Here is a 22,228-nt window from a genome sequence, read left to right as displayed (position 1 = left end):
TAGCTACTTCACACGAGACCTGGGGCAACATAGTATTTACAGCTAATTTTCTACATACCTTTCAGCCTGCCTTCAGACTGAGATGAGGCCGTAAATGTGGTCACAACAAAGACCAGAGATCATGAAAATGGTTTTATTTGCTTGCCTTTGCTTTATGCATCATCAGTGTGAAATTGCTTAAGTGCCCTGCAAAGGTATTCATACCATGTGGTGCTTCATCTCTACACAAAAATATTTTTTTTTTATCTCAAAAAATAATTGATATTTTGTTGGGGCCCACCACCCAAATTTTATTTAATTTTAAAAAAAACTTACAAATCATAAACATTCAATAAATGATCAATGATGATTGACCTCTCTTTGGGTTTATTTGTGGAATAGTTGATACTCTGATGTCCTATTATTACCGTTCAACAACAACAAAAGAAAAAAACTGCTTACAATAGTTTTTAAAATATAGTCAAATTTAAATTTTTTCTCATTCACATAGAAATTGGACTTTCTCATGAATAATCAATTCAATTGACATTTGGTATGTAAAAGACAAAGTATTCATACCACTGACAATTTAGGTTTAATCTGTTTTTTTTTTTTACTAGCATGTTTCTTTTTGACTAGAAGTAATAACATTTTGGAGCAGTCCACCAAGAGTTTTTTTTTTTTTTTTCAATGATTCTCCTGCATTGTTTCATTATTTTTGAGATTCACATCTCATTTCCTATTGGAAACAAACTTATTTGTTGAATGTTAATCTAAATCTAACATGAATGATATTGGTCTTAAATGTCTGTTGTCTGATTGGATTCTACTAATATCCAGATTAATCAGTTTTACTTGAACTAGTTACTATTTTTGAGGAAACGGTGTGGCTAGTTGCAACTGGAATGCACGGACTCTGATGGTAATCTGGATTACACTAACAACAACAGAGCTGCTGTCTGTTGTCATGGAAACCATGGGTTCTCTTCATAATGTCCAGAAAGTATGACTTCTGCAAACATCTTCTCTGGAGTCTTTTTATTCCAGTGGTTATTTTGGAGAAGATTGAGACTACTTTGGCACAGTCTTTGACTATGACCTCTTCTCTGCATAATTGTCCTACTACATCCACCATCTTAAATTTAAATTTAAATTTTGCTTTATTTGTGCACAATGACATTAAAAGGGATTCTACAGTATGTTACTTCCACCACAATGTGATGGCAACACTTCTCATTTTTGTTTTTCTCCTTTTAGCTTTGTTTCCCCTGAATTCACTGGTAGGCTGGGGCTTCATATCAGGACCAAAACACAGCAACTCATGGAATAATCCAGACCTCAGCTTGGCGAATGGTAGCAATAATTTTATCCTGCACAAAACTTTTATTGCATCAGAGCTGCAGGGGTGCCTTTTTCCCTCCTGTCCTGGACCAGACCCACAGAGAGAGACTCAACAGGGTTCATGATTTATAGGCCACTTTACAGGAAGGGCCCGGGGACGCAGCACTTCTTGTCCTCAGATATTGAATCTCTGCTTCCTGGCGTGGGGTGTGGGTCGTCTGTTATTGTGTGCAAACTTATTTGCATTGCACAATTTGAGCTTGTCAAAGCTCTTGGAATTTGTTTTTACTTTCAGGGTTTGTTGGTTTCAGACATGTAAGAAGGATTGTCGAGGGAAAAATATGCATAGAAGTCAAACAGCTTTCACATTCTGGGTTTGTGGATCTGCAATTATACATAATTTTGACATATAACAAATGCTAGCAGTATGCTCTGGGCTCCCTCTTCTACATAAAGAACTTATATTTACTCACAAAAAAAAACCTTCCTTGCAATATAAACCATTTAACGGCAATTTGTAAAGTGCATTGCATAAAATTAAATAAAAAATCTCTACACAAATGGATAAATTCAAAAAGAGTATTTACTGGATTTGTTCCCCTAGCTCTTTCCTTGTAGTTTTCCTTTTCCAAATAACCAACTTGACTTAAAAAAACAGCAAGCTAAATGTTTCATGGCCTTAAAAAACTGTAGTAGTGTGCGTGTAGGTGTTTTTTTCATAACGCGTGTTAATAATCTAACAATCCTCTTTCATCCTTCCTTAATCAGCTAACCATTCTGCTACTTGGCAGAAAAGAACTTTCTGCTGAAATGATGTTTACCTGGGTGTATTGCTTCATTTTGTGGGTCTTTACTCTTTACACTTAATGGCTTAAAAGCATTTATATGAGGCGTTTTAATGCTAGCAATTAATGTCTTTAATTTAAGTGTAGCTGCAGAGCTGAATAAATGTCGACTGTTGTATTTCTTTTAACTGAAATATGTTGCCAAGGAAATCTCCTCCTGCTGTTATCCTGTAAAATATGCAGTGTTTTTTAAGTCAGAGCCTCTTGAAGACTTTGATGCTCTCTACTGCATAGCATTAGCATACCGTAGAGCTAGCTGGAGACTCATCGGTTCAGCAGCAGATCAGTCTCAATGTCACAGATGTAAATTTAGTTGCTGAGTAAAAATGTGTGTAAGAGGTTGTGTGTGGGAGAGATAAAGAAAGAAACGCTTCAGTCTGTGAATATTTAATCACCGCCATTGGAAGTCTCCACCTAAACTTGAGGAGTTTTGATTGTATTTAGCATTTTTATGAAATGCACCTGCTATGTTTGGATCTGGTTGATGTTGGACCTCAGAGGGCTGCGGAATGAAATTTTACAATCTGATTTAGCAGCAGCTATGGTAAATTTCCCTTCCACTGCCATCTAATCAAGCCTACTATTCTGGTTTTTGAGAATTAGGTTTTTTTTGGCAGAGCAAAAAGAAAAAAAAAAACTATAATAAAAGATGAAAAAGAGGTAATCCATACCACTCGGTTTACCAGTTCAGTTAAGTTTATGTACTTGAATGTTATTTTTATTTAAGTTTTCTCTTTATTATGCCTTTGAACCATTCATTTCAGTGTGAAATCATTATTGCATTCATCTTTTATAATTAATGTCAAAGTTTTGATCTGTTGTGGATTTTCTCAAAACACACCCACCATCACGAATCCAGACACTTTTGTTGCCATCGACGACCTTCTGTCATAGTTTTGGATATTCGCCCATTCTTCTCAGCTGAATTTGAAGAGCTAATTTAAATCTGTTGGTTTCCAGGTAGATGTCCATCTTTGACACGCCCAGTACTTTTTATATATAGTTTTCTTTGTAGTTTCTGGAAGACTATTAATGATACCCTGTTGACAGAAGGTTGTGTGTGTTTGGAATCATTGTCATGTTGACACTGCCATCCTTACTATTAATCTATAGAGTTTCTGCAATGTGACTATTGTGGAACAGGTAATTCTTTCTGGTCTGGCATGCCTGGAATCCATCTTTGGTAAAATCCGCTCTTGGTGGACCGTGACACCAAGCTTTCAGCCGTTTCTGATTCATGGCAGGCTTAGGCGTTTGTGTTTATTCATCCTGTGTTGATTTTATTTGCTTTCACCTGTAATATCCAGAGAGCCTCGTTCCTCTAATGTCATCCTCGTCTCATCACTGTGCAGGGTAAAATATTTAGTTGGCATGCAGCTCAACCACAAACAAATTACAAATATTGGCTTCAGATCAAGTAAGTATAAATTACTTTAGATCACATTATTGTATTGTGGAAAAGAGCCTCGGGTTTTTTTTTAAATTTTTTTTTTACCATTCCTTTGGCTATTTATGCTCTTTAAACTTGCATCACGGTTTATCTTACAGTTGTTAAGCATTAGGGATTTCTCGATTGTATCCTTGGCTTTATAAACAGTACAAACTGGACTTTGAAACAACATTCAGTCAATTTGGTAAGGTGGTCAATTTGCCATTGAAATACATGGAGCTTCACAATACATTGTATTACAGTGGACAACCCAATATCAAAATGTCCAACATTGAAATCAGAAAGTATTGCTAGAATGGAATATTTTGAAAGCTGGTAGTATTAAGGCTCTCTGCATTCATGTCTTGCATATCACTTATCTGATTGGCCATTTGCATTGACTTCCACTGCCTGCATTTTGATATATATTTTAAAGCTGACAGAAAATGGTGAAGACAACATGATGATGGGAAATAAAGAAAACTACAATTTGGGTTAATCTAAATTTTTGACACAAGTATCACAAGGTCTTGTTATTCTATAGTGCTAAGGCAGCAATTCATAGTGAGAATTTGTTGGATGCTTAACTAACCTTATCTTCATGCTTTAAAGTTACCAGATGCAAAACTCAACTACTGTAGGGGACATTTTTGAAAGCTGTTTTGTTCATGCCTTCATATTACACACATTCGATGAGTCTACACAGCATAGCTGTTGGTAATTTCTTTTTCAGTAGTGTAAGGTGCTTACCATTCAAAAGAAAAGGCCTGTCCACATTCTAGGTAAAATAATTATTCAAATGAATAAAATTCTGACAATTTTAGAGTTAAGCACATTAAAAATATGTCTGATTCTATTTTTTTTTCTAATTTTTCTCTTTGCAAGAGTCAAGAACATGGAGGCTTGTTTTTGCTGGGTTATTAGATAATCTAAAATGGAATAATTCAGCGAGGAGAGCACAGACTTGTGTGGGTGGGTGTGTGTGCGTCAGCCAAGGGTATGAGGGCTTAAGAAGTGTTTTTCACAAATAGAAATGTTAACTCGCCAAGCAGAGTACATATCAATTTTTCTGCCTGAAGGTAGGAGGAAGGAGACACAAAGGTGACACAGGGAAGAGGGAGAGGGGTGTAATGACAGAGATGGAGAGATGGTATATTCATACTGAGACTTACGTAGAGTTACCATTACTTTTGCCTCATGCAAGTTGATGCATAACGTCTCTAACAATTCTCGTATTTTTGAACAACTGCTATTGTACTTGAGGCTACATAGCACATATTTTTGTGTTTTTTAGTGTAAAAGAAATGTTGTTGCTAGTTATCTGTTTGGAGAGGAGAGGAAATTCATTATGCTACATAAACCTTGGGAGGGCATTTATTGACTAACACTTAGATCCTTTATTTAGATTTTGATGAGTTTGAGTTCCTAAATTAATGTCAAAAATGGCTGGAATCTATATGCGGTGTATAATTAAATAGTCACCTCTGTACCTAAATATTTGAAAGAGGTTTTAAGTAAAACGGACAACATTCACACAAATTAGTTTCCTGCTCAGACCTGCGTATTGTCTTTACCTTGGCAAGCTGCGCCTGAAGGACGAAGATGATTTGTGAATAACTTTGCTCTCATTAAGTCATAATTTCATACGTTTGTCACAAGGGAGGACATTTGAAAGGTTTTTGAGTACAGCTACAGAAGGTGGACAGTTCTGCTGGATTCATATAGAATACTGTACTGACAGGCATATACAAAAAATAATAGCCAGGCCTGTTAGCTCAGTTCTTTTCCACTCTAGTGTTGGCACTATGTGCATTATTACCATTACAAATAGGTAATTATGTAATTTCTTCCTTTTGAAACGCAGGTTTGTGGAGGCAGCATTTGCACTGCAGTTTTTCAAGCCACCAGAAAGAGCTTATACAAAAATAATCTGTTATTATTTCCTTCTGCGAGTTTATATTTTATTTTTGATATCTAGTTAACAGAAGATGCACTGATTCGCTGCTGCTTCACACTGAGCACGGGGCTCTTCAGGGTACGCAGATTAAAAAAAAAGTGAGTAGGAGAGATCTGAAATAAGATCTGTAAAAAAACAGAATCTCAATATCCATTTGGCAGGATGCAGTAAATAGAGCCTCAGTGGTAGAGTGGTGGAAATGTTTGAGAGTGAAGGCGGGATGCATTTCCAGGGCTAACTCCTTGCCGTCAGGGGGCTGAGAGAGTGCCCCATTTCTCTTACCGCGTCGTCCTCAAAGGTAATTGAATTTTGGATGAATCCGCCTTGGAGGAAAAACTGTCTGGAAACAGGAGAAGGTGGATGCTTTAAAAATATATAAAAACAATCAAAGAATGAGAGGCAGGTGACAGGTCCATCTTTGAGGATGGACCATTGAGTTGGCTGACATGACAAGCTATTATAAGCACTCTTTATTTTTAAGATCTAATACTTCAGTGCCTTGTCGTCAGTTGTTTCGAGAAGGAAGAAAACAAACTTTTTATGTGCTTTAATTTTTATCCCTTATAACACAAGACACAAACCAGAGAAACACCAAACAGTAGAGATGTCATCTCCCATCTGTTTGAAATCAACCAATGTTGCTTTCAAAATGGAATAATAATAAAGTTAGGATTTTTGTGTCACAGTGACTGTATTTGTGAGAATGTATGTGTTGCATGATGCAAGAACTGATGACAGTGGGGCTTTGAGGAGGAGAAACTGCCAATGTCGCAATCTTTGGCAGCTGGCCACTTTCACATAACTCAGTTTCTCAAGGGCTGTTTTCTGATGCAGCATTGTGAAATCTATGTAGAGTACCTTTGTGATGCCTGAAATGCCAGTGGAAGTGTCCTTGTATATTGCATGGACATCCCGATGTGCTTTACATGTGCCTAGTTCTTCAACAAGGAGCCAAACAAGAGCTATACAGTCAGTTGGTGTGTCGTGAAGAGAAACTGACAACTCTGTTGCCTCTGGGAAACATTTACAGTTAGATAAAAGTTGTTTTTATCTTTTTCCTCATTTTTTTTCTGTACATATATAGTAACAAGCGATTAACCAAACACCTGGCGCATGCATGTTGCAGCTGCAGCAGAGCTTCTTGAGATTACTCTTGTGTTTTCATTAGACACAGTGACCTTCAGGTCCATCCTCAAAGCAGCTAAAAATACTCGTATAGTGTGTGATCAACACTTTTGTTGATCACACACTATACGAGTGTGTGAAAGCATGCATGTGTACATGCTTTCAAAAACATGCACATGTGTGCATGTTTTAAACAGCTACCTGGTTCTGTCCCATATGTCTGGAGAAATTACTATATTTTGCTTGACCTAAATCATGCATCGAACTGCTCAGAGTCAAAACTGGACAAAAACTTGAAATTAATGAAAAAAAAAACTGGTCAGAGATTTTCACCAACCCTCGAGAGTATAACATGTTGTAGAAAATTTAATGAAGAGGGATATTACATGGAAAGAGCAGGCTGTTATGTATGTGTGTATGTGTTTTAGCATTTTCCAACAAATGAGAACCCAAAGCGTGGGCTCCTTGAGGAGAAGTTGTGTTTTTGGGTTAGACTGAGGACTGAATTGCTTGCACCACTTGGTTGAATGTTCTTAGGTTTGACAGTTTAAATCGTTGCCTCTAAACATTTGCCTTATCTTTGTTCTCAAAGAGAACAGGTTGTCCTGCCATAATACATTAACTAATCCATGTTGGAAGTTGCAAGTTTAACAACATATTTGTCTCTGCAATCCAAGTACAAATTGATGTAAAACTTGATTGGTACTTGTGTCCCAGCAATTCCCTCATCTGTTGAAATAGCACAGTTAGTTGTGGCTTCTGCAAGTTTTTAAATTATAGTGAGTTTTACTATTACTTTTCCCATTAACTTGGCTTGTATCTAGAACAAAGTTTTGCCGTTTATTATCACAGTTACCATCACAGCAGGCACTGTGTTCACTGAGTCATTCTCAGTATGCTTTCCCTAACAGTAACAACAATAAAAAGATACCTTGATTTTAGCAGCACCTGATTGTGTCATGTCGGTTCAGAGTGGAGTTGTTGGTTGTTCCAAACAGCAAAGCCAGGTTTGCCTTGAGACAGATTGTTCTTGATGCCAGTGTCGTCGTCGGTCTTGGCCTGTTTGTGAGCAGACAGTAAGTCTCTGCTCGCATTAAAATGAAATAAAGGTAGTTGGATAAAATTTGTACATAAAGATGCCTGAGCTTTTTTCCTCCTTTCTCTGGCCGACCTCGAGATTTTTGTGAGTTCTGGGTGTGTAGCTTTGATTAAGCTGTCAGAACCCTTTCTCATCTTTTTATGTTTACCCGGTGTCCGTGTGGAATGATAACTCTCACCTCTGTTTCCCTTTAGGACTGTTAAAAAATGAAAGCTTCCATCCCTCTTCTGATCCTGCTTCATGCGCTTGTGGTCCATTGCCTGAAAGTCGTGTCAAAGAGAGGTTCTGGTAAGTCGCAGCTCCTTTTTATGACTTCATTTTTTTTTAACACAAAGAAGTACACGCCTGCTTTCAATATCCAACAATTTTACATCACATGTGTGGGTTATTTTGCTTTGATTTAATCAAGTAAGTTACATTTTCTACTAAATTTCAACTTAAGTTGCAGTTATTGTGCTTGTAAGCATTAAAGTCTGAGCGTAGGTTTATATTACTGCATCCCTCTTCTCTCCAGATGCTGGAATTATTACTTTAAGTGAGATAGATGAAAAGCAGAGGAACATCCACATTTGCTAACACAAAGGAAATCTTTTTTTTTTTTCATTTATTTTCTTCTTCTATCCAGTGACTGCTTGCGTCTGGGTATTTTGCCCATGCATATTAGGCACAGGTGTGCAGGAATGGCCCGAGGCTCATCAAAGGATTTTTTTTTTTTGCTTTCCCAGCAGAAGCCCCGATGGGCTATCTCTTGCGAAGCTTCACGAGCCATTGCCTGGAGCAAGGATTTGAATCGTGTCCACTGATAAATGAACACCCCATTTGAGCCAGACCCCCATCCTTTGTTCCTTCCCTTTTTAGATTGTACAGCTTTATTAGAAGCCACGCTGGTTGCAAGTTAGGGAGCTGTTGTTTGAAATGGGTTTTGGGCAATGAAAGGTGTATTGAAACTGCTTTATTTTTATTTTTCTGGAGCAGGAAGGGAGAGCACACCCAGAATGAGCAGGTTTGTGTTCAAAGCTTGCTTTTTTATGATTTAGGGTTTCTTTGTCTGAGGAAATGTTGAATTCAGTATAAAAACCAGGTTTAGTGATGGAAAACCTATTTCTTTGCCCCCTTACTAATTTGTCATTGTTTTCAACATTAACGTTGCTATTTTATTGTTTTCTACTACCTTTTTTTATTGATTGATTGATTATAGATTGTATAATGTCTGACAATTGTTTTTTACACACTTCCTATTTATTTTTGTTTTGATCTGTTTGGCCCTCCTGCCTCTTGTTCCATGCAAACGACTAGGAGACTTTGTCAAACCAAAGTAACACTGAGTAACATCCTACCATACATCCATATTTTCTTAAATGAGACTTTGAAAATTAGTTTAAATTGTTGGTTGTCAGGGTAGGTATGAAACTTATCCCTAGTGGGTATTGATGCATAATTGTTTGATACACAAAAACTGGGCACAAAACAGCCAAAATGCATTTTGAAGGGGTAAAAATGACCAGCACCTAATCCAAAGACAAGATAATCAAAATGACAAAGAAAGAAGAAGAAAAATTAAATATTAAAATGGAGATTTGCAAAATCTCCATTTTGTGAAAACACATTTTCCCACCTAAAGATTTCTGGTTGTCCCACCCAGGGGCTTCCAAGATCTTCCATAGAGTGTTTACAATTATGGATAACGAACCTTTTATATCACAGCGGATGAATTTTCACCCAGACACTTCTCCAAAGCACTGCATCTGCATGAAAATGACACAATATTTAAGTCATTTTTCTGGATGTTGCTCATTTACAATGTTAATGTTCTGTTCCAAGGCCAAACTCTTGCCATAAATTAAATTTGAGATAAAATATTCAAGTGGAAAAGAATTAAAAATCGAAAAGAATTCAGAATTCTCAACATGGAGCATTTTCATTTGCACCTTTTAAGGAAAATTAAATGACTTGATTGACGTCCTTGGGGGACTGCAAATCCAGGGTTTGAGTGGCTTTTCCTCTCTGCTGGCATGCACAATCCCTGGATTTCCTCTCTCAGTGCTGCATGCACACAACAAATAATAAGTGGATTATTACATCGAAAACTCTCACATTTGATTAATGCTTTGTCTGCTTTTGGTCTCAGAGAGTGGAACAGTGCAGAAACATACAATGCATATCTGTCATACTAATCCTCTGAATTCATATGTAGTATGTATCCATTAGACCTCTGAATTGCTAGAGGGCTGGAATGGTCTAAATGGTTGGGCAAACCGAATAATTATGGATATTTTTAGCTAATTCAGCACATCGCCTCCATAACAACTCCTCTCTTGCTGTTGTAGATAGTTATTCTGTGCTGTTGTTTTTATGCTGGGGTGGCATCTATAAGCTGTGTCACATTTTGGTTTCTTTGGTTCTTGTGATTGTAGGCGCTGATGATTGATGGTCTCATTCCTTGCAGTATTCTCCAGTTCTATGCAGGTATTGTTTAGTCCAATATTTGTGGCAGAACTGTGAAGGCAGAGAAGGAAAAGTCACACAATTTGGGAAAATCTCATGAGAAACAAATGCTGAACGTATGATCAACAGTGATACTTTTTATAACCTGTCAGCCATGGGATGTTTCCTACTGACCACACACAAAAGTTTGTTTGGGCCTTTAAATATTTCATATCATAACCATCTAAAATCTGATGGTGACGAAAGCAATATTTTCTCATTCAAATATGCAGCATCTGAAGATTGCTGCGTTTCAGTGTGATCAGGGATCTAAAACTTGTTGTTATTCTTGTGAGGCAACTGGCACAAGAGGTATCAAAGCTAAGCCGAATGTTAAGAGTTCAATATGAAATATTCAGGAAATTGCATAGAAACACTACATTATGAGGTGTAATCATGTAACAATTTTCCAAATAGGTTTCCAAAAATACCTTACCAAGAAAAAATTATGAATTAAGGACTGCAATGGTTAAGTATCTGGCTATGAAATATACATAGATTAGGAAGAAACATTAAGGTGTGAGCTTGGATAGCAGAAAAATCAGTAGACATGCTAGGACCTTAACTCCATAGTACATTATTACTGTTGTAGAATACGAAAGGTACAAAATACATCTCAGAATTTTTACTTTCAAACGTTAGTGATTTGTCTACAATTATTTATTTATTTTATCTCAGCAAGGTTCTTGTTACTTTGCTATTGTGTAGTTTTGCAGTAGAAAATATCACTGAAGTAAAATGATAAAAATTGCTTATGGTCTGCTAAAGGGGATTGGATTTTTTTTATATTTTATTGCAGAAGGTTACCCAGAATATATATATATTTTTTGATCAGAGGTTATAATCCATCTTATTTTTGAGATCAGCTAGCCCAAACCCAGAACAGGATCAATAGAAATTGGATGCAATGCAAAGTAAGAAAACAATGAGGATGCTTTCATAAAGTTTTATGTTATTTGAACTCTTTTGTGATTATTTATCTCCATAATCCATACTATTAGAGCTGCACAACATATCGAATTGAGTAGTTTTTGCAACATCCCATGCTTGGCCATTATTTCCAGTCAGAACTGCTATGATCATATTTGATATAGCATTTAGAAAAAGAGATTTTAAAGCAGTTGGAGAGTGATGGGATGGGGGTGGTCCAATGACAGAAAAGGAGGGAAATTAAGAAAATATGGGTCAAATCTGCCTGATATTCTTGCAATTACATGTTTTCCCAATTAACCGCCAAGGGAAATAAAGCAACTATCACACTATGGAAAAGAAAATCATTTTGGGTCACTGAAAGAATTGAAACATCTTTTTTTGTCTCACATTAGTATTTTTTCTGTGACATAAGACAGAAACTCAGGTAATCATGTGAACAGTCGATGTTTAACTGCTTGTTTAATTTTCAGAACTTGGTTAACCTTACCTTTTGGAGAGCTGCAGTAGCCACTGAAGACACTTTTTTTCTCCATATTTTCTCCAAAAATGAATAAACTCCACCATTCACTGTAGCATCTACACACCTACATCAATCAAAAGCAACCACCTTTTGAATTTTTCTCTGCACTGATTGGTTGCCTCAGCAACTGAAGTTGCAATAAACATTCCAGTTTCACACTCACTAAATGTCAGGCCTTAACATAACCGCTAACACATGTCCCTCCTGTGCACGCTTGTAGCAAACGTAGCTTCATAATGATACTCCGTGACATTGATTGAGACAAATTTAGCCCACCTCGTCTCTTCTGCTGTACACTCATTAGTGCCTGTTTTTCCATCAGACAGTGATGAGCTCCCTGACAAATGATGCTTACCTTTTCTGACAGTCGATAATAAAATTTTACTTAAAATGATTCTCTCACTCATGCGCATGTTGCAGCTTCATCTCAATAAATTGGAATATAATTATTTTTAGGAATTATTTTCGAAAATTAGAAATTATGTTTTATTCAGATTCATTAATGATTGTTTATTTTTTTTAAATATATTATTTCTGCTCATTTTGGATAATGACTCTTAGCTACTGTTCTCGGAAAATTATAAGATTTCATAAAACCAGGAAAACATTTTCTGAATGAAAACAAATGCCATGTTATGTTACATGACAGGTCAATGCATCACTGAAACCCTTTACAAGGGGAAACCAAAAAAATGTCACAGATAAAGGATTAGGTTGTACACATAATTCTATTTTTATTCATGGTTTTATGTAGTCTTTGATATTCCTGAGAAACTGAATTTTGCCATTTCTTTTTTCTTTTCCTATAATCATCCACCTTAAAAGTAATAAACCCTTGAACTATTTCACTCAGTGTAATGAACACATTTTGAATTGAATTACAAAAATAGATTAACCTTTCAACATTATTCAAATTTAATTAGACGCACCTGTATCCCACTAAGTTTGGAGCGCAGCCACATTTGCAAGAAGACAAACCGCTCGCTGCTTCCACCTGATTTCTAATTTTTTGTAACACATCTTCTAAAAGGAAAAAAAAAAGCCTTTGGGGGATGGAGAGAGGGGGTCTTCCTGAGAGTTAGACACCCTTCTTTATTTCCTTGCGTTATTGCGACACCACACAGTCAGCAGCATCTATTCTCCTTTTCTTCTTCTTCCACTTTTTCGCCATGCTTTTGCAGTGGGAAGCTTCAAGGACATCCTGACAGTCAATTAAATTTACAGTCTTCATCCCCGTTTCTCCGCCAACTCTTGGAGGATGTCAACATTAATACGTCAGCTGAAGGATAGCCCTACCCCCTCCAACTATGAACCCACCACATTAAAGAGGCCACCCACAATTTGGCCAGTAATAAGGCTGCTCCTAATTGGACAAGACAGTGACTTCTAACAGGGGACGTCAGCGCGCAGCACAAATTCAATTATAGGAAGCCACTTGACTTTATAATTGATTTTAAGGGATGCTAAAAATGGCAGGAAACTGTCAGCAACAACTGTTAGGAGCCAAAAAAACACTGCAGAGGTGACCCCGGCTACTGCATAAATTCTATTAGTTTTCAGTGTCTTTTAATTGCAGGATAATGACTTTTATTAGTGTAAGAGCTCCAGACGATCAAATATACACGTCCCGACGTTGTCAGTGAGAAAGGCTTTTTGCCGTCAAGACGATTAAAGTGTAAAACTAATTTTAAAAGCCTTATTAAACCAAGTTGGGATGATTTGATGGGAGAATGAAAATCCGACTCTGAAATGAAACTCTGATTTTGTCACAGACGAGACATGTATGCATGCATGCATACCCTCAGTTCATCTCCCTTCGGTTAATACCACACACCTGTCACAGAAGCTGAATGATTGCGCCGCATGCTCACAGTTGGGGGGAGATTGATCACACACATGGTGTTAGATATGAAATGGCTTCCCGCTTGGAGTTGTTTCCCTTCTGCTGCCCATAGAGGAGAGGTCGCTCAACAAGTGCACCAGATACAGGGCTCTTGACTGCTGGGGTTACTATGGATATGTGCTGCAGGTTGGAGACACGTGTCCTAAGCCTCAGCATGAGATGGATGATGGTCAACGACCTGATTGATGTGAACAATAGAATCTCTGTTGTTTGTTTTCTGTCCTTTAATAATGTTGCAACAGCACAAATGTAGAAAAATGGCAGAAAAGGGTCTAGACTAGAGTTTGTTTGGACCACACAGTGCTTGCTAACAGCTAAAATCAAGGAAAATTATTGGCGCTCCTGGATCATTTGCTTTGCAAATGTCAGCAAATAGTGTGATAGTTAGCACTAACTACCAATTTACAGGGGTCCACTGTAATTGTTTTTGTAATTGTCATTTTTTCCATTGTAATTGTTTCCTGTTTGGCTTTCGACAATCTACATACAGACTGTTTGTCCCATCACCAGATTCTGCACCTTGAGATGGAAATTAATGTTCTGCTTGACTGGTCTTTCAGTTTAGGTGGCCAGCTAAGACACACTGAAGGTTGTGGCTGCAACGTGGCTAAATGTGTAAAAGATTTAAGGTTTATGCACACCTGTGCAGGGAGGGCATTGTTTGTTACACGGCAGTTAATTACTGTAATTAACGCATGGCTTCAAGAGCTCATAAGGCGTTTGCCATGATTGAAATAAGGATTAGAGAAATCCAGATTATAGAAACTAGGTTAAAATGTGGGTGGAGCTAATAGGATGACATACCTGCCAGTCAACTAAACATACCCTGTATCCTGTTGAATGTAGGTTCCATAGTATGTGATCGAGCTTTATTGGCGCCCTTTTCTGTTTACTGCCTGAGGAGTTTGAATTTAAACAATTGGAAAATAATGTCTGCAGAACTATTGAGAAATGCTTACATTTCCTCCCTGCCTTGACATGGCTGGAGGCATCCAGCATTTGATACAAGATTTCAGCTTTAATATTTCTCTGTGGAAGATAATGTGTTCATTTCAGGCAAATTATGCAGCTCAATCAGCAGGGGCGTTTGGTAGCAATTTGAAAGATTATATGTGTGGATGATAATGAGCTTTAGTCCAAAAGAGGATTTAAACATGGAGAAGGCTGGCCAGTGTCTAATTTAAGAAAATCTGCCTCTCAGGTTTGAGAAAGTAAGCTTGGGCAGAAAGAAGGGCAATAATAAAGAAGCAGAGCTAAGATTTGTTTCGTATTTTGGTCAGTTTGGACAAAAGTCAGAAGGATCTTAAAAAGCATTCAATTTCCCTTTAGCTGCTTTGGTCTAACAATGCTTCAGGGGAAAATGGAGCTTTTATTTTGTTTGTTGTTCTTTCTTTTTTTCTCTTTTTTTAAATTACTTTGCAAAATGTCTTGGAGGCTGGGATTGGACCTTACCCAAAAATATCCCACACTTAACCAGGAGCTGCTTGGCATCTCTAATCTCCTCCCGCACACCTCTGCTTTCTGCATGAGCCTGCAGTCGATGCTTCTCCTTGTAACCCCAGCACAGTTTTCCTGTTTTGATGCCGTCTCCCGTCTTCCTCACAACCGATGTGACACTTTTCTCCTTTCAGTTGCTTTCAAAATTCAGCACGGTCCTTCATCTCGGTAGTGCTGCCATCTTCTCTGATCTCCCCGCTGTTTCTTTCCATCACCTCACTTGTCTCTATGATTCACCCATCATCTCTCTTCACCCTCCTGTGAATAGAGGGGGAGGGTTATCACCTCCTTTGATTGACTTCCTCTAATCCTGTAATCATTATGAGATCTGGCTCCCACCAAAGGGATGTTTTACCAAAAGTCTGATCTGTAAGACTTCTTTTCTGCAGTAGCATCTGTGATTTTTGTCTCTCCTGTATAGATCTTGCTTTAAAACAGTGGAATTTGGATGTTAAAGCACAGAGAAAATTCCATGTTTGTTAAATTACACACCTGCAGGATCTGTTGGAGTGAGATGAGATTGGGCTGAATGATAGCTCTCCTCCCAGAATAATAGGGGACCTGTATGTGTATAGCACTCTTGCCTTGGAGACCCTAAAATACCGAAAGATGTTTCACTTTTTATCAGCTTGACTTTTGCAGTTGAGTAACCGTTTTCCAAAGGATTAAGATTATTTATTCTGGGTTTGAATATTAATTTCACTAAGATACAATAAGATAAATGTTTATTTTTTAACACCAAGAGTAACTTTCTGAGCCATCTGTCTATACCAGAAGTCGTTGTATATCCAAGGACTTCTCTCTTTACTCTGCGTTCATTTCTTTTGATTGATAGCTATAGAAATAGGGCTTTTAGTTTGTTTTTTTCAGGATGTTCTCTCTTCCTCCCACTGTCTGCTCCACACAGCTACATGTTTGAAAGGTTTCTTACCCAGAGCTGGAAAGATTGTGTCAAGGTAATAAAATGGAAAAGAATACCAAATACATCCATTTGAAGATGCTTCATTCACAATTTATTTCATGATATATAAGCATTTTTACCTCACGATAACAAATTCTAGTTTATTGACGGTATTGTCATTTAAGCATAAAATCAAAATAGGGTAAACAAGACATCACGTTTACATTTACTTGGCATGGGATATCTATGGTTCAAGAAGCTTTCCAGAAGTCGTCTGAGATGGAATAAATGTTTTTTGAAAACATGCAAATCTTTTGGTGCCTCAGAATTAAACCTCATCTGGGAGAGATTATAGATCCCGCAACTTCCCACCTAAAATATGTGAATTATTATTGAGTCTTTGAAAAGCAATGCTGTTTGGAAATGTATTTTAGCCTATATTCTATTTGGAAATACTTTTTTTGTCACCATGTTAATTTTTTTTGCCTGCTCCTGCATTGCACATTCATGGATATTTGAAATCAAAACAACAACTTGCTGGATCGACATGGGAGTCACATTTGATCCCATTCAGTGAATTTCTTGTTAGCAGTGGATTGTGTAATTAAACAGTCAAAGGCTTCATGCTCTGGATGGGAAGTTTGCTGTCTGCTTGTCCTCAGGTCCACCGTTGTAGAAGAAACTTTTCCTGGATTGTGATTTTTTTTTTTTTTTTTTAATTAGACCTACCCTACACAATGAAGCTCTGCTCGCTTGAGAGGTGAAGTTTTGTGCACGCAGGAAGTCTTTCAGCAGCGTCACATTTGATGAGCCTGTCAAGGTCCTTGGATGCAGCCCGGCTCTCAGCGTGTGGCTTTTTTTCAATGCGTCTTCATTGCGAAGTTTGAACACAATCTCTCTGTGTTGATTCCTTGTTCAGTCTCCCCCCACTGCCAAGTGACAGCTACGAATAAAGAAACACTACTCTCTTGTTCTCTTTGTACGTTTCCTTTAGTTTCTGTTTCCTTTTATACATCCTTTCCTTTTTTAACCGCACCAAGATAGGTCAGAGCCCAATCAACCTATTTCTGCAAGAAGCAGAAACAAACTGAATCTTTACCGCTCTCATGGGAATCCTGCCAACTTTGGAGCTTTTCTGCTCTCCCTCTTTTTCGTAGCATAGCAGGAAGGATGTATGCTAGCTCGCCAAGGAGCAATGCCTTTGTTGGTTGGAGGAGAGTGACGCACTGCAGGCGTTTTGGAAACAAACCAGCTTGACTCTATTCTTCAGGCTTTGGCTGCTTTTCTCACCACTGTTTTTTACTCCCAAGATACAAGCAGGTTCTATTCAAACCCTACCGCTTAGGATTTTGATTATAATTAGCAGGGAATTACCCGCTTTTCTTCCCACAGAAAAGTTTGTCATTACATCCAAAGCAGTGCACCTATTGTTTGTGCTACTTAAATTAAGACCCCCTGAGCTATTTCTCTTTTTAAAATCTCTACCTTTTGCTAGCTTTACAATATGGTCCCACATATTTATCTGTGATGTATTACTTGTGTTTGATGTGAAACATGCTATTAAATATATGACCTCCTGTTGATGATCCTTTAGGGCCAAAAAAATGATAAAATATTGCATTTGATTTCCCTGAGGCGCCATGATTAATAAATTTTCCACATTAATTAAATCTGTCATCTCAAAGGCCTCTCTCTGAGATGAGCCTCTCCCTCATCACTTTATTGGCCAGTCACAGCTCAGCCTTGTTCTGAACGGTCTCCCCCACAGCTGCTGTGCATTTCTGACAGAAACATAAGAGGTGCTTCAGCAGGAGTGTGTGTTTTGTGCAGAGAGTATGACGGAAGGAGGAGGGGGGGAGAGCAGCGGGCATCATCATTTGTAATTTACAAGAAGGGTTTTTCCATTTATTTCTTTTTATTTGACATATAGCGGCAGCTCTGCAAATGTGAAAACTTCTCAGCTGTGGCTCAAACAACTATGAAATGCTTTTACAGCCCCAGTGGCCTTCTAAAACGATTAGATTCTATTAGCGTGTGAAGCGTAAATAAAAGAAAACATGGTAGATTTTAGTCCTTGGGAAGCAAACAATTTGTTCCTAATCCATGAACAGAAAACAGGAGTCAAAAACAGCATAGAGGTGCAGAACAAATGCTTTTGACTGTAGACGAGCCTGGCAGGCTTGGACAGTATAATGACAAAACCAGCTTGTTAGATATAACTAAACAAGATTGGATCATTGATAAGTCCAAATATTTCAGTCAAGACTCAAATAAATTGTTGACTTGGAGCAATACCAATTCGATAGCTATTGAAGGACTAGATTTAAATGTCTAATGTGTTTTCTACCAGTAACCAGAAAGCAGCTAATTTCACATTTCACATTCCTAATTCCTTTCAAATCGAACGTGTCTCCAAAATAAAAGTAAAAATCCTCCTCTTGAACAGATTTGTCAATTCAAGAGGTTACTTCTGTATTCAGTCTAAGATGCATGCGTTTATTTTACATAATTTGAAATGTAAACCACAAAATAAATTCAGCATAGAAAAAGCAATGTTGAGGCAGTCAATTAAGTTGGCTTCTTGAAGTGTTGCCCTCTGAGCCTGTGTAATGAGGGCCGTAGCTTTACCCTGAAATCTGCCAGCTGCCGCTGGTGCTTTTATTCACCTAGATCCTAATGAGTGGTGGAGATGCTTCTGTCCTCCATCAAAAAATCAAAAGATGGTGTAGACACAGATCAAATATTCTAATAAATACTTAACACCCCTTCCATAAGAGGTTTTTTCTGAAAGACCGCTAACTGGAAATGACTACATGAGTATAGACTCAGTAAAAGATGATTACATGAATCCTGGTTTTCTTTGGATTAATCAAGAGGTGTACAACAGAGAGGGAAGTCCTTGACGAAGCATAACAGTTTGTGCTTTGTGAATTTCGATTTTTGACGAGTCATCTGCTCTAGTTCCATTTCTGGTACGTTTAAAATCAAACTACTCCAATCCAATTCCAACACTTTTCATTTGCTTCACATTGAAATTCAAATGTGGCCTGATAATGATGTTTAATCTGTATGCCACTCTCAGTGGCTTTAAGAGAGTGTGATATAAGAAAGAAAAGGGCCTTATTTTGCTGTTCGCAAAGCTCTCGGAGGCTTTCTGTTGCTTTTTTGTAAACCGAGTGCTTGGTCTCAAAGAAACACAAGGACAGCTCTGGATTATGGTTCTGTATGCGTCTTTCATTGCTTTTAATATGCAAATAAAAGATTAGCTTTGAAAAGAAACTATTTGGCACAGGAACCGTTTCTACCCGGAGGTAAGTCTGATCTGTTCACCTTTTTATTTTTTTTTTCTTCTTTCTCCCCCTTTCCGTCTCAAGATTAGACTTAACCACTGCACTAGGACACGCCATGCTAAAAGCTGTGAAGGACACTGGGGTACCACAGTCGCAGTACAAAGAGCCACAGCCTCTACGTGCAGGGAAAACCGAACATTTCCATGATGTGACTCGCTGTAACTTATTTCAGTCAAAGGCATGTGTCAGTATTTCATGTAAGCCACAAAATTGAAATGACGACTCCTTCTGCACGGCTCAGTTACATCTAACAAATTGAGAAAACAACATCTTTGCATTTCATATCGGAAGCAAAATGGACCTGGGTAAATGACTCTGGTATTACACTGTCACAGAACCATTGCAAATGTGCAGGGGAAGCAATTCCAGCATTTCTTTTACAATTTAGTGCATAGAGGCAGAAGGGTTTGGAAATGTTTCATATTATGGAACTCTGATCCAAGCATTACAGATGTACAATGCACATGCAATCTCAACATCTATATTTGAGTGATAAATTTGTCCTGATTTTTGCGTCTGCTGGTATACATCAGAAAAGTTAACCTTTGACAAACTGATTATAAAACATCCAGCTCTTGGCCGGTTTAATTTATTCTAAGGAGAGAAATGAGAGAAAGGACTGCTGCAGTGGGTGTTTAAAAAAAAAAACAAATAAGCAATACACATTTAATTTAACTAATACAGTGCTTTAGCATACATGTGTCTTGAACCCCATTTGCACTGGGCACATCAAACATGTGGAAGAAATTGCTTTGGGTAATTGGGACCAAAATCGAACCTTTTGGGCTGCAACCCACCGGTGAAACAGATTTGTCGCTGTGTTTGCAGCACATTTTGCTTTCACTTCACATGTCTGCCCTACTATGTGTTTTTATCACATGCAATTCTGATAAAATACAGCAATATTTAGCAGATTCAACAAGATTCAAAATGAGTTCTTTAGCAAGGCACTGTAGGTGTATAAAGTATCGTATTTATCTGAAGTGCAACCCGATGGATGGAAAGTTTACATTTTATGATTTTTTTTTTAATTCATTGAACTGTCAAGATACTGTTAAGAAAATAAATGTAGAATATGCTAGTTTTAAAACTTAACATGTCTTGATTGAAATAGCCTAATTATAGTTTTCAGATTAATAACTTATTCTGCCCTATTGACCTTTATTTTACCTGTAGTTACAGCAGATTGTTTGCCAAGATCTTTTTGAACTGCCCTTTGTCAGTGTGGGACACAATCAGGAGACGTTCCAGTTTTCACAGTGATCTGTGAAAAGCCGTAAAACAGCAGGAGTTCAGGCCAGTAGAGGAGAAGCTCTGCTTCCACTTTGTTTAGACAAAGGGGACAAATGGCCTTCGATATTGGAAGCAAATTGCAGGGAGTTTCTAACTTTAAAGAGGGTCAGAGACAGCCCCTGGTTGATGAGCAAAGATACGCCTTATTTGAATAAATTAAAAGACAAGAATACGTCTTTACTATAAAACTTTCTACACAGGAGTAACAAATTAGATTTGCTCTTGCAATTCTCCAAAGACGTCTTTGCACATCTTTGCTTTTCTTTCTTTCTATCCTTCTTCTTCTTTTCCATTTGTCTCAGGTAAATGAATGTATGTTTCTGTTCTTCTGCAGTTTCTGATGTAATTTCATACATTGTCTTCTATTGGATTAAACTCTGAAATTCTGTGACGTCTACTGTTATTGCTGTTTTCTATGTGGTTTCACTTCGGGCCGCCGGGAGAACCTGGGAACCGTGGGAGGAAGATAGAGCCAGAGATTTTCCAAAATTTATTATAACCTAAAATCTTCTTCAACAATTCACATCCCAATGCTGTTTGTGGTATCGGACATGGAGATTTACAGTTGTGAACTGCAGATTTGCATGCATGTGCAGAGTGTGTAGAATTGATCTGAGTACATTATTCAGGGGGTCAGCTACCCTCTGGGCATTCATGGAATCACAGGCGGGCTCATGAGGGTTAAGGATTATTGAGTGTGGGATAAGGAAAACGGAAAAATATGCAGAATGGAGGATCACCAAATAATTGGATTAAACAAATAAGAGTGCATTGAATGTATAATCAGAAAATGAGGCCTTTCTAGACTTTCTCTGCCTTGGATAAAGTAAGTGTTTTAAAGTTTTAAAGTGTTTTTGAACATGTTTATTGCTCCTAATGTTCTTATTAACTTGGTCAATACTTGTAGACTTGCCAAACAGTTTCTTATTTACACATCCACTCCTGATGGCTTAAGTTTCAAAAGGCCGCCTCGCCTTTGAGTCGCTCTCCAAACGTTTTCAGCCTCGGTGTTACCAAGCTGGGAAAATGCCTCTGTCTTATATGCTCCCTGACCTCTTTCAAGCCAACAGAATGCAGTCAGTTTGTGCCTGGGCACCCCTAATTGGGTTGACAGCACAAAGTCTAGCTCTTGCACACATGTATGACATCCAGCTCTCTGAAAGAGCATCCAGGCTCGGCGGTTCTTTGGCTGTCGAAGGTATTAGCACTTGAATGAATGTTTAAACAGGTCTGCCATGGTCGTCTTGATGCCGTTGGCTTCACCAAACAGCGTTCAAGTGTTTGGATATGCATTGTGCTACAAGCCCTTACAAACACAACCCAGCAGCTAATAAGTTGTGGCTGGTGATTAATGGATTACAATGGTCAAAGTAGGAATGTGTTATGGTTTTAATGAAGCAGAATGAAATGGGTGCTGCTGGGTTGCTGTGCAGGACCAGGCAGCTTAAACAAGGTTCTGTAGGTGGAGTGGTGGAAGGAAAGGTAAGAGAGGCAAAGTGGGAGTACGTGAGGCAGGCTTCATGAATTCATTTTTCCTTCCCCCTTGTGTCAGGGGGACCTCATCTGAACCCA

At 38.0% G+C, this 22,228-nt stretch overlaps 1 protein-coding gene across 1 annotated transcript in view; it reads left to right on the top strand.

The window, feature by feature from the left end:
- Positions 1-7,965: 7,965 nt before the first annotated feature.
- Positions 7,966-22,228, top strand: part of LOC103131687 (interleukin-1 receptor accessory protein-like 1) — a 76,063-nt gene continuing 61,800 nt past the window's right edge. The window contains exon 1 of the mRNA XM_007543384.2: positions 7,966-8,063. Coding sequence (XP_007543446.1) covers positions 7,982-8,063 — 82 coding nt within the window. The 5' untranslated portion in view covers positions 7,966-7,981. The remainder of the gene's footprint in view (positions 8,064-22,228) is intronic.

The sequence above is a fragment of the Poecilia formosa genome, unplaced genomic scaffold (genome assembly GCF_000485575.1).
Source record: "Poecilia formosa unplaced genomic scaffold, Poecilia_formosa-5.1.2 Scaffold813, whole genome shotgun sequence".
Classification (NCBI taxonomy): domain Eukaryota; kingdom Metazoa; phylum Chordata; class Actinopteri; order Cyprinodontiformes; family Poeciliidae; genus Poecilia; species Poecilia formosa.
Note: the sequence above shows the minus strand (reverse complement) of the source record. Positions and strands in the feature narration are given on the sequence as shown.